The 12498-nt window shown below is 47.7% G+C and overlaps 1 protein-coding gene across 7 annotated transcripts in view; it reads right to left on the reverse strand.

Moving 5' to 3' along the window:
* Positions 1-721: 721 nt before the first annotated feature.
* Positions 722-12498, reverse strand: part of LOC109689923 (lysine-specific demethylase 5C) — a 36098-nt gene continuing 24321 nt past the window's right edge. For 2 of the 7 annotated variants that reach the window (XM_074063270.1, XM_074063267.1), the window contains exons 13-26: positions 10970-11089; positions 10667-10861; positions 7610-7791; positions 7397-7521; positions 6964-7126; positions 6210-6315; positions 5155-5513; positions 4412-4550; positions 3771-3950; positions 3473-3610; positions 2685-3284; positions 2351-2414; positions 2006-2205; positions 722-1900 (exon numbers count right to left, since the gene is read on the reverse strand). In XM_074063270.1, the coding sequence (XP_073919371.1) occupies positions 1535-1900; positions 2006-2205; positions 2351-2414; positions 2685-3284; positions 3473-3610; positions 3771-3950; positions 4412-4550; positions 5155-5513; positions 6210-6315; positions 6964-7126; positions 7397-7521; positions 7610-7791; positions 10667-10861; positions 10970-11089 (2937 nt within the window). In that variant the 3' untranslated portion in view covers positions 722-1534. Of the gene's footprint in view, positions 1901-2005; positions 2206-2341; positions 2415-2684; positions 3285-3472; positions 3611-3770; positions 3951-4411; positions 4551-5154; positions 5514-6209; positions 6316-6963; positions 7127-7396; positions 7522-7609; positions 7792-10666; positions 10862-10969; positions 11090-12498 lie in introns of those variants that run through there. The other 5 variants (XM_074063266.1, XM_074063265.1, XM_074063268.1 and 2 more) reach the window with 4 other exon arrangements.

Here is a 12498-nt window from a genome sequence, read left to right on the forward strand (position 1 = left end):
CCGTGATGGTTGCACAACTGTTATGAAATATACTAAATCACTGAATTGGATACTTTATGTGGGCAAACTGTACAGTATATGAAATTTTATCTTAATAAAGGTTTAAAAAGTGAACTCAGGACTTACAAATACCACACATCTGAGCTTTAGTTCCCATTCATCAAGGGCAGAAAGAATCACTGGAGAAACATCAGAGATGGGGCCCAGAATGTGGCAAATGGGTTAGACAGGAAAACATTCTAGAAAGAATGATGTTGTATTTATAATCGACCTTAGGGGTAATGCGGCATCACAGACAGTTTTAAGCAGTAGTGACATGATCAGATCTCTACTTTACAGCCATCTGACTCATCAAACTACACATTTCAAGCAGGTGAATTTTGCAGGGGAACTATTCCTCAAGAAAGCCATGGGGTGGGGGAGACACTCCCTCTGGGAACAGGAGGATAGACTAGAGGGCACAAAGTTGGGGGAAGCTGTTGTGCTGGAGATTAGGCAAGGGGGCCAGAGCACACCTGTCTGGAGACAGGGAACTGGCTTGGGGAGGATCAGGAGTCCTGCCTAAGGTTAAGGAGAAATTGCTAGGACACAGATTTGGAACCCCAGGCTCTCTGGCCTCAGCCCTAGCACTCCCACTAGCACTACACCTGCTCCACTGATAAGTTAAGGAGGCTCCATTCTCCCCTTTGAAGAGAAATGCACTTCAGAACATGTTTCCAAAAAATGTTGCTAAGGGTTTTATTTCTAACAAGAGGAAAATAATAAAATAAAATTAAAATAGGCTTCAGTTGGAACCAAGTTGTTTTTTTTTTTTTCCTTTTCAACAAATTAATTACACACCAACAATCTTCTTTTATTACAACATGAACCCAGGAGGAGGAAAGGAGACAAGGAGGATGGGAAGCAAGGGTTGAAGTGGGTGTGAGGACAAGCACCAAAAGCCTTCTTCAGACCACAGGGAGCCCTGTTCAGCCCCCCCACCAAATTCCTATAAAATAAAAAAAACTTGAGCACAGCTATGTGAAGTTTCCTCCTCCTGAGTGGAACAATGGGGGAAGGGAGAAGGAAGAGGGTGTAAAAAGGTGGAAGGAGGGGAAGCGGAAAAAGGGAGAGGCAAAAGAGTAAGAGGGGAGGAAAGGTTAGTGTAGCACGGCCTGGCCAGGGCCAGAACTGGGAGGAGAGAGGAGATTCCCCCAGTTTGCATATGCACTGGCCTTTGTCTCTGGAATGGTGCTGGACAACCAGCCCCAGTTGTCCCCCTGCCCACCTGTCTATCTGCCTCAGGTGTCTGGGAATGCTGGTTAGAGGTTACCAGGGATAGGGAACTCCAGGGGCCGGCCCCCAGGAGCTGAGGTCTGAACAATACCTTGGAGTCAGAATATAAAAGTCAAGGGATTCGGGTGTGTGTGGGGGGTGGCCTCCCCCCACCCACCGACCTCCAAGAAGCAGGCTTGATGGTCAGAAAGAGGATCCTTGAGGCCAAGGGGGAAGAGAGGAGGGTCTGTGTTGGGGTGTGTGCTAGGCTCAGCCACTGTCACAACTGTTGCTGAGGAGGCTGCTGGGGGCAGGACATATGCAGCCGGGAAGTCAGAGTAGAGAAATGGGTTGAGGGGTCTGAAGCGGCCCCTAGCGCTGGTTCCAAACCATCCTGGTTCTCCAGGGTGCTGGGGCTGTCAGTGATGGGGAGGGGCACAGAGGGGGCCTCACCCCCAGTCTCCTCCTCCAGCTCCTCCTCCTCCTGGGCTTCCTCGGCCTCTGGCCCTGAGCTCCGTACCCTCTTTGGCTCTAGCTCCTCTCGGGCTGGGTCATCGGCCTCCCCACCCCGATCCACCTTCCGCCGCCGCCGCCTCTCCAGGGCCCGGCCCCTTGCTCGACTCCCATGGCGTTCTGCCTTCTCGAGCTGTGATCACAGACAGGCAAAAAGACAGATTGTGGGCCAGTAGTTAGGCCTGGGCTCCTTGCCTAATTGGGCTGACCTGACCCTACCCATGGCCCCTTTCCTCACCTCTAGAAGTGTGTGGATCCGCTCCATGTCTGGAGGCTGTCCAGCCTGCAACAGCTGCCAAATGCTGTGATTCTCATCTAGGGTCACCTCAAGCAGGTCTCCCTCCATCATGAGCTCCTCCAGGGGGGCCCGGGTTGCCTCAGGCAGTTCTAACATGGGGCCAGTTAACTGTGGCAACAGCGAGGACAGCAGCTCCAGATCTGAGGATTGTGAAGACAGGATGGGTTAGAGGCTATTGTTGGTCTTTTCCCCAACCACCATGACAGAGGTGAGGACCACATGGGTCACTCTGATGATATCCAGTCAACAGCCTACCCATACCACAGCTAGACCTACCTCTCTTACCTGAGCCCTCCTCCGTGGCTACCTTCTCAGGACTGGTCACGCTGTCTCCATTCTCGAACAAGCCCTGGACGTGCCAAGGAGAGCAGGAATGGGCAGGGGTAACTGAAGAACCAGGCCCTATTCTTCCTTCCCCAACCCCAATCCTAGGACCCTCCACCTCTTAGAAAAGGAGGCTCTGAAAACACAGGCTGCCAGCAAGGAGCAGAGTCTAGGGATGTGGACAGATGTAGGATTGGGCAGGGAGATTGAGCCAAAGAATACTGAAGAACTGTAAACAGGGATAAAGCTGGAGCCTCAACAGGGGTAGGGGAAAAGAGCTGGCAGAGTGGCTCACCTTAGGCATATCCTTGCCATTGCCCTCTCTGAGAGAGTCAGAGGCGAGCTCTGAAGAGTAGATAGGAGGCTCCTCAGGCCTGGGTTCAGTCTGTAGCCGTTGGCGGAGCTCCGCCAGCTGTCCCAACAGAGCAGTCACGTCCTCAGAGGCCAGAGCCTGTCTGGCACGGCCTTGCCAGCTGATGGCCCTCTCTGTGAGGCACTGCAGAGCTTCGCCCTCGGGCAGCCGCACAGGCAGTCTCTGCAGAGCTACCAGCAGTGCCAGGATGGTCTCCAGGCGTGGGCGCCTTGAGCGCATGCACAGTGGACACAGGAATTTGGTGTCCCATTCCCACCAGGCCAGCAGTGGGGATGAGGAGGGACTGGGCCTTGGGTAGCTGAGGAGGCGGGGCACAGTCACACACCGCCCATGGAACCAGTCCTGACACAGGTCACACTGAAGAGCTCCCACCCCTGCTGGCACTTGCCCACACACGCAGATAGAGGTTGCAGAGGAGGCCGTGGTAGATGATGCCAGTGGACTGGGCTTGGCTGAGTTGGTGCGACGTAGTTGCAGGATACCCTCCTTCTCCTTCTGTTCCCCCTCCTTGAAGGCCACGATCTGCCATGCCCAGGACATGGCGGAAGAGTAGGTCAGGAACTTATCCTCTTCCCTCTCTGGCCCTTCAAACACCCCACTCCCAAACCAGGAGAACTGAGGCTTGGGAGCAAGCGGTCTGCCCATGGTCACCCGGCTCAGACACTCTAACATTGCCAGGCTCTTTACCCATCTGTGTCTAAGCTCCTTACCACAGAGCCTGGGTCCCTGAGGTCCTGCGCAGACAGCCCCAGCAGCTCTGTGTCAGATTTGTACAACCCCAGCTCCTTCTCCATCCACCGGCTGCGCTTGGTACTGTCTGAGCCGGCGTCTGCACACGGGCAGAGCACCTGAGGCAGGCAGACAGAGGGGGGATGACCAGGCTTCTCTATCTCCCGCACACTCTCCTCTCCTCCCCAATGCCCCTCAAAATCCATGTTCTCATATGAGCCATCTCACAGAAGCCAGACCAGGCAAGGACAGGCTATAGATCAAAGTGCCAGGCCTTACCTCCAGTAGCGTGTAGCAAGAGTTCTTCTTGAGGAAGGTCTTGGAGGCCTTCTCCCTCCAGGAGTGTGCTGTCAGTACCTGCAGCTCAAGCTGTCTCAGTTCCTCCAGTCCCACAGGGAGGTCCCGGCCCACAGCCACTAGGCCCTCCAAGTCATCCAAGCAAGGGTAGTGGTCACCACTCTAGGTACAGGGGCAAGAGAAAGAGTTCAACTTGCCAATACCTACTGATGCTTACTCAGTGCACAGCTCAGGGCTGGGAAGATGGATTAGACTCATGGTCTTGAGGCAGAAACAGGAGGTCTTGTCCTCCAGAACACCCACCTGCCTCTGCACCAACTACACCTGCATCTCCTGACTGATTTGGCTCAGGACACCAGACTAGCTGTTCTGCTGCAGTTTGCCTCTTTTAGCCTCCTCCAGGCCTCTGCCTTTCCACCCCATCATCCTAGTACCCCCAACTTCCTTTAGGCCAGCCTCACAAGCTTTCCTCTCACTCTCTCTCCAAGCACATTTTATCTCCTCACAATGTGTCATACCCTTCCTCTCTGTAGCCCACCTAAACCAGTACAACCCAGAGTATGTGCCATCTCTTCCTAGCTGGGATATAAGGCCTAGGATGGGAGTCAGGGCAGGGTTCTCACTTGGATCTCATCCACATCAGCAATCCATGCTCGGGCCTTAGCAAGAGCCTCCTTGAGAGCCTGGATGTTGGGCAGGTGAACAGGGATGTTTTCTGCTTCACGGATTATGGCCTCAAGTGTGGCTGGTGGATGCTTCTGCCTAAAGGTGGGGGGAGGAGAGGAGGAAAAAAAGAGGATCCAGTCTGGCACTGTCTATTGACTCAAATCCAGCCTGCCACGAGACATATCTGCACAGGTGGGCACTTGTTATTCTTGCTGCTACTTGAGTCTACTTGCTTGTTTCTTGATAAAGATGGCTGCCAGACCCTGCTTCCTCCAGACTGCATGCACCTATGCATCCTTCTACCATAGCTCTTGTGTCTCTGCTTGTCTGCCAGGCTGTCAGCCTGCTGGCAGTGCCTACACATACCACTCGTGTGTAACCTATAGCTGCAGTCTGTCAAGATTATACCATGTGAGGCACCTTTCTATCAATATCTGCCTACCTGCCTTTGATTTGTGCTTGTTTGTGTACATGCCAGCCTAGAGCTAGTCCTCTCTATATATCTGCCTCTGTCCATCTCTGCATCTCTATCAGCCTACCTCTGTCTCTGTATACAGATTTAAAAACACAAAAGGAGGGAAGAAACTAACACCCACACAGGAGTGTCATGCCCAAGGCTACCCACAGCAGTCATTTTTTGAATTCTCCAGTAAACTTTGAAGGGTGGAGTAGGGCAGGGAGGGGAAAGAGCTGGACCTACCTGGCCTCCAGGCAAAGGTGGGCTTTCTCCTCCCAGCGTTCAGCAATGGTCAGTAGCTCCTGCAGCTCAGCCCGGGCCTTATCCACAGCAGGGCTAGGGGCTACACTGGCACCCGCCACCAACAGACCCCGCATGACAGCCAGGGTGCCCCTTCGGGCAGAGGGGGCCAGCGTGCGTTTTACCTCATCCAGCCACCGCGCCTGTTCCACCTGCCGCTGGAGTTGCTGGGCCTCAGGTACCTCTACCCCCAGCTGCCGCCCCCTCTCCAACAGGGACTGCAGTAGCCCTGGACTGGAAGGCAGTGAGGCCAGGGCCTCACGGGCCTCAGCCTGGTAGGCCTCCACCTGTTCCAGAATGCCCTAGCAGAATACAGGATGAATAACTACTCAGCTGGGCCCACTTAAGAGGTCCCACCCATCACTATACATACCTGTCCCACTACTTTTTTCCCCTTTCATCTTTTGGGAAAAAGAAGCCTAACATGGGCTGGGCTCTCCTCCAGACTCTATGAAAGTGGTTCCTAACACTGTGCTAATGAAGAGTGTTAAATGCATGTTCCTTGGGTCCCACTGCTAGAGATTTTTAATGGAGGTTAGTCAGGAATTTGTGCTTTAATAAAGGTAAGGAATCTCTGTAAAGGACTCTGTTCTCAGAGCACTGAGAACCTCAGTGCTAAGACCCTCTGCCCTAAGAAATACTATGCTACACTTAGTCCTTGCACAAGTCCTCGTGTTCATGCTGGTGTCACTGCCTTCTCCATCTCACTTCTCCTCTACCTTCATGAATTTTGCTCAACTTTCCAGGTCCAACAAGCACCCACATTACCCCCTTCTCCACCTCCTCCAGGAAACCTTGCCTTGACTCTGTATCCTGTACTCATAGCCCTGTCCCTCAAATCTAGCCTCTTGACTCATACCACTCACTATTTTCTCATTTGTGCATCTTCTTTCACCCAAAACTTTAAGCTTTCCAAAGGAGTACAGAGTGGCCTGCTTGCTCGACTTCCTAATTCCCCTGGATCCTTCAGCAGCACTCTTGAGTCCACATCTCCTCACCTTGACATCCCCAATCTGATGCATGGCACAAGGCAAGTTGATCATCTGGTCCAGAAAGGCCCGAAGCTCAGCCAAGGTCATTTGTACACCAGCCACCCTGTGGGGGCTATGGAGTTTCACATGTGGGATTTCAGGTCCAAACCCAGTCCCCTCCCCCCATGTCTGTGCTAAGACCCAGCGCTTTTCCTCACTATATCTACTTGCCCTGATCTCACACCTCAGCGTTCCCTCAACTGCCCAGGTTAAAGGAGGGTTTTTAAATGTAAGTATTTTTTTCATAGAATAAAGGGAAAGAATTAGAAAAAAAGAGAAATATTTGGAGGAGTTACAGGGGGAGCTTAGAAACTTATTATTTTTCTTTTTTCTTTTTTTTTGTAGTGCTGGGGATCAAACCCATAACCTCACACATGCTAGGCAAGCCACTCCCTGGACTTTTCAATTCATCCTCTACTGTTCAGGTTTTCACATCTGCCCTATTCTTGCACAACTTCTCTGCCCACAAAATCCTTTAGCCTATCTCTCAAATCTCCTTATAAGTACTGATAAAAAATAAGCTCTTCTAACTATCTCATTGCTGAGAATCTCCTTTCCATTCTAAGTTGCCTGGCCTCCTTGCTCTCTTCAATACCTCTCGGGCCAGCCCACAATGGTGACTTCCTTTAATGTTCCACGTACTCAATGGTATTCAGAGTCTATCCCTTAAAGCACTTTTTCTTAATACTGGAATCTCAGCAAGCTATTGTGCTTCAATTACCTCATACCGCCATACCCAGCTTCCTGTCTACTGACTAGTCCCAGAGCCCGGGATACACAAGCCTCTGCCTCGCTCAGGCAATTCTTCAGTTGCTGCAACAGCTCGCTGTTAGGAAACCTCCGCTCACGGGCCTCAGACTCTAGTGCCCTCAGCTCTTCAAGGCCTGAAGGGAAAATGAGAGCAGCAAGGAGTAGGCATACTGAGTAAAGGAAGGGGGTCAGGGATTTGGCTTAAGGTTTTTGTTTTCGGGGTGTTTTTTTTTTTTTTTCCTTTTTTGCAGTACTGGGGTTTGAACTCAGAGCTTCGCACTTGTTAGGCATGTGCTCTAGCACGTGAACCATGCCTCTAGCCTTGGGTCAAGGGTACAGAAAAAAGGGGAACAAAACTTGCCTATGCAATCCCTCTGACCACCCCCCTTCCCTAAATCACTCACTGCGTTTCCGCCCATCTTCCACCTCCAGAGCCACTCGCACTTTGTTGGCCCAGGTGTCAAAGGACTCGGCCCGAACCTTCAGCTTATGCAGCATGGCAGGGAGCTCATCCAAGGTGTACCGATACCTGGAAGAAGTAAATAGGGAAGAGTACTCTGGATCAGCTCTGTATCTTCCTCCTTGCCCCACTTCCTTCAAGTAGGCCTCAGGCTCACCGTAGGTACTGCCGGCTACTGGAGCACTTGCAGAGGTCATTAATGTGGGAAAGGCAGACAAGGCCATCTGGGCAGTCATAGCAGGCCAGGGCAGACAGGAAGCATGTGGTCTTGCACTTGATGCACTGACGCTCATCATCTGGGAGCAGCTCAAAAGCCTCTCGCTCAGCTTCGGTGATACCCTGGGGGTATTCCAACCCAAAAGTTATACAGAACTAAATAGGGTAGCAGAGAACTCCCATTTCAGCCACTCTGAGCCCTACATTAAACTCAAATCTATGCTGAGGGTCGGGGCTTGGGGGATCAAATTTCACAGGGCACACTTGTCCTCTGTCAAGTCCAGACTCTCAAAGAGGGGGAATTAGGGCTAGGGGCACAGCTCAAGTAGCAGGGCACTTGCCTAGCAAATGCAACGGCCTGAGTTCAAACCCCAGAACTACCCAAAAGAAAAAAAAAAAAAAAAAAAAGGGTGTGGGGAAGGGCAGACCAAAGCAAAACAGATCAGTGTGGGCTGAGGCAGAAAGAATTTTATGGAGGAAGAAAAATCAGGTTAAGATTCAGATCAGTACAAAGGGCCTTCTGGGTGAGAGAAAGTGGTAGACCATGGTACCAAAGAGGTAGGTACATACTGGAGAACAATGCTGGCTTTCAGTTACTCAACACTCATTATGTTCCAGGTACTGTGCTGCAGCTTAGCAGGCAGGAGACACTATGTGCATCTACAGAGCTTACAGAAATGCAACCAAACGCCATTGTGTCCAGGGTTTAAAAATATAGTCTGCCCCCCCCCCCCGCCCAACATGACTTCCAAACTAAGCCAATGACTTCATCTACTGCTCAGATGAAGAAAAAGCAATCTATTTCTAAAATGAAGGAAAAACCAGCTATGCTGGAGTAACTAAATTGGAGTAAATGTGATTATAACAATTTTAGAGAATTTAAAGGGAAAGGTTGACAGTTTTGTCTTATATACCAACTTTAACAACTAAGTTCTACATAACTATGAGCCAAATGCAAATTATAAATCCTGTTCCACCACTTATTACTTGTATGATCATGAGTAAAGTATTTAAACCTCTCTGGGTCTCAGTTCCTTATCTTGTAAGATGAAGAAATAGTACCATCTTCATTGGGCTGTTATAATTAATGAGGCAACTAAGGACTTAGATAAGCATATAGCACTTTGAATTAAGCACTCAACAAATATTTATTGTTAGCTAATTTTTAGGTAAGACTAAAGATATGTCTCACCATCATATCTCATTTACTAAAGAGGAAGCTAAGTCACAGAGGGTCAGTAACTTGGCAAAGTTAAGATTTCAGTGCAGTCAACTGTGAATCCAAAGCCAGAGAATTGTGTGAGGATGAAGCCCCAGGTTTTCTTTGGAACATGGACTGTTCAGAACGGGACGCAAACTGAGTCCTTTCCTCTAAAAAAGCAGTCAAACACACACATTATCACTTAAGGATCCCAAGACTAGGGAGTCCAGAACCCATCTCTGACATAAGGGCCAAGTATACAGAATTCTGAATGTCAAGATAGGAAGATCTATCTATCTATACTTCTGACCTTGCTTTAACTCCTTCCCATAGTGTGGCACAGTCATAGGGCCATTATTTAATAACAGCACTGAACACAAAGACAAAATAATGCATGGAAAAAGCGCAGGGACTCACCAACTAACACAAGTGAGAAGCCTCAGACTTTCAATACTACTGTAGCTGTAACTCTCCCTACAAACCATACACACAGGACAGTTATAAATGAGCTTTAAAATCAGAAACTATTACTGGAAACAAGCAGCATGGAAATCCCTTAGGACCAGCATTCTTTTGTAATTTTATTAGTTTGTTTGTGGTGCTGAGGATCAAACCCAGAACCTTATACATGCTAGGTAAGTGATCTACACTTCACTACACACACCTCCAGCCCTCCTTTGCAATATTATGGAGGACTCTCACTAAGTTCCTTTAGGAAATTGAAGGTGGCAGCTGAAACTACATGAGGGGATTGATTTTATAGTTCTGAAGTAGTTGTGACTCAGCTACACACAACTGACACATGCTTATGAGAAATAAAGCAGGACCACTTTCTATTTGGTAACATTACTTAAGGTGCTGGGGACCGAACTCAGGACTTGCAAGGCAGGCACTCTACTGTGTGAGCCACTCCGCCAGCCCTTTTCTGTCAGTTATTTTCAAAATAGGGTCTTGTGAACTACTTGCCCAAGCTGGCTTCAAACCTCAATCCTGATCTCTGCCTCTTGGGCAGAAGCCGAGTTCAAACGCAAGTCCCACAAAAAGAAAAAAAAAAAAAAAAGTTACTGATCTCTGCCTCCTGTGTAGCTTGGATTATATGCGTGAGCCACCAGCACCATGTGCGGTAACATTATTGACCTAGAGTTATTCAACTATCTGAATGTAATGACATAGCATTTCCCTTAGTAAAATTTTTATATTTTTTCTTTTTCTATAATATAGCCTTTTCTAAGAATTGTTCCATATTTCAATCATTTTCTTCATGTACTAATAGATGTTGCTACCCTGAAAGGGCAGCAACAGACTCTTTTACGTAGATCACCTCACTCAAGCTTTATAACTACCTTCCATATTAGGTATTTATCATTTTACATAGTGGGAAAGTGAGACTATCACTTAACAGTTTACGTAACTTGATAAGATGACCCAGATGATCAGCAGTGGGGGGTTTCATATACCAGCCTGTCTATCAGGGTTATTTGCATAGTGATGAATAGCAGCTATACCATCACCTGCTATGGGGTCAGTTACTGGAAAAAAAAAAAAACACACACATTATTCTTGATCGACTCAGTTACTCAAAAAATCACTCAATGAAGCAAACTGACTTGTCCAAGGTTGCCAGTAAAGGGGAACGTTGAGAAAAGAATATGGTTTTTAATTCAAATATACGAAGATTTTTTCACTATACTCTAACAGTAAAGGCTTTATCTTTTCCTTGGTGTCATCCATGTCTCCCCCAACATCCAACTAGAGTAGACTAGGGTACCTGACCCAGAGCAATCTCCCAACACGTACTTTCTCCAACAGAGCCTTTCGTAGACGCCGCTCCTCTTGCACCATGATGAACATTTCTTTATGTACAGCTGCTGCCAGATTCAGGTCCAGCTTCTCAGGGCAGGCAGCCATCTTGCAGATGAGTTCCTCATGAGAGAAGACACAGTATCTTCGGAGCCGGCGGTAGTGCTCGATGCATTGGCGCCCAGCTGGCAGCTGTGGACAGGTTTAAGGTTGAGTGTGGTCAACCTGAAGGCAGTGGTGCTTTAGCTTTCCCATAACCTTCCTGCTTCTCTCTGCCAGCCCACCACACTCCAGACTCACCCAGTCAGCAGTACAAAAATTGACAGCCTCAGCAAAGTTGTAGCCTTGGTTGAAGCCACTGTGGTAAGCACGGGGAAAGGTGATGACGAATTCTCCTGCACACTGGTTTGTGCGAACAACCTGAGGAACAAGAAATGCTAAAGCTATTAAGATAGAGGTTTCCAATCTACAGAACCTACCTAAGAGCAGAGTCCTTAAGGAAACAAAAGCTTCAGGAAATATAGTGTGACAACAGAATCCCAGGCCCTCCAACTCTGAAAGGAGAACCATCAGTCTGCTCTCAAGGTTCTGATCTGTACTGACAGATGACAGTATGATTTGAGTCAGACATATGAAATACACCTATCAAAATATTTTGACTTCCCTAATTTTTTAAAACACTTGTAAATATAATTTTTTATTAAGCTAGCCAAGTTTTTACATTGATATTTACTTTTAACAGTCATAGATGAAGTTTGTCAAATGGTTCTATGAGATGTTATAAGACCAGTAGGCCCTATCATTGTCCTTTCCCCAAAGCCAATCACCTTTACCTCTTCTGATTATTTTGGCACCGATCCTAACAACCATAGATAATGTGTTTCTGGTCTATGTTAGAAACAGTCTCTTGGGCTGGAGGTGAGGCTCAAATGGTAAGAGCACCTGCATAGGGGGCACAAAGCTGAGTTCAAACCCCAGCACCATAAATAAATAAATAAACAGTCTAGTTCTCAGTTTGCTTAGTTTTCTATACATATACTAGTAACTTAAACCCTAACTTTCTGACAAATGTCTAATTCTCCTTTCCTATACATTTGAACCTTACTATAGCACTCTCACAAAGACTTGTTTTTTTTTTTTTAATTTAATTTATTGAGACAGGATCTTGCTATGCAGCCCAGGCTGGACTGGAACTCACGATACTACTACCTCAGCTTCCCAGGTGCTGTAATTATAGGAATGTACTACCACACCCAGCTTCATGAAGCCTTCTGATCGGTTCTGATCTGAACCAGCTATTCTCCCTGGATCCTCATCAGATCTGTTCCCTAAATCCTATCTTTCTCTTTCTTGGTTTATTCCTTTGCTGTGTTTGAACATCTCCTCCAGTATCTTCCTGAGAACTGGTGGAAAGAAGCTTTTTTTTTTTGGGGGGGGGGTCCTCTATTCTTACTCTCATACTTGACTACATGTAGAATTCTAAGATGAAAATGATTTTCAAGTCTTGTTCTAGTCTTTTAGAATCCAGCATTGCTGCTGAAAAATCTGAAGCCATTCTAATTTCTAATCATTGAATTAAACCTGTTTCTCAAGAATTTCATAGGATTCTTCTGGTCCCAGTACTTGATATAAAAATCCACAAGATATATCTTGATGTGATGTTTTTATTTATGTACTGGGTAGGCCTTTTGATTCTGGAAACTTTCCAGGAAATTTTCTTGAGTGCCTGCCTCACAAGCACAAAGCCTCACGTTCAAATCCCAAGACCACCAAAAGAAAAAAAAAAAATCATCAATGATTCCATTATCTTGGTTTTATCTACTCTTTTT

Source organism: Castor canadensis, chromosome X, assembly GCF_047511655.1.
Source record: "Castor canadensis chromosome X, mCasCan1.hap1v2, whole genome shotgun sequence".
Lineage (NCBI taxonomy): Eukaryota > Metazoa > Chordata > Mammalia > Rodentia > Castoridae > Castor > Castor canadensis.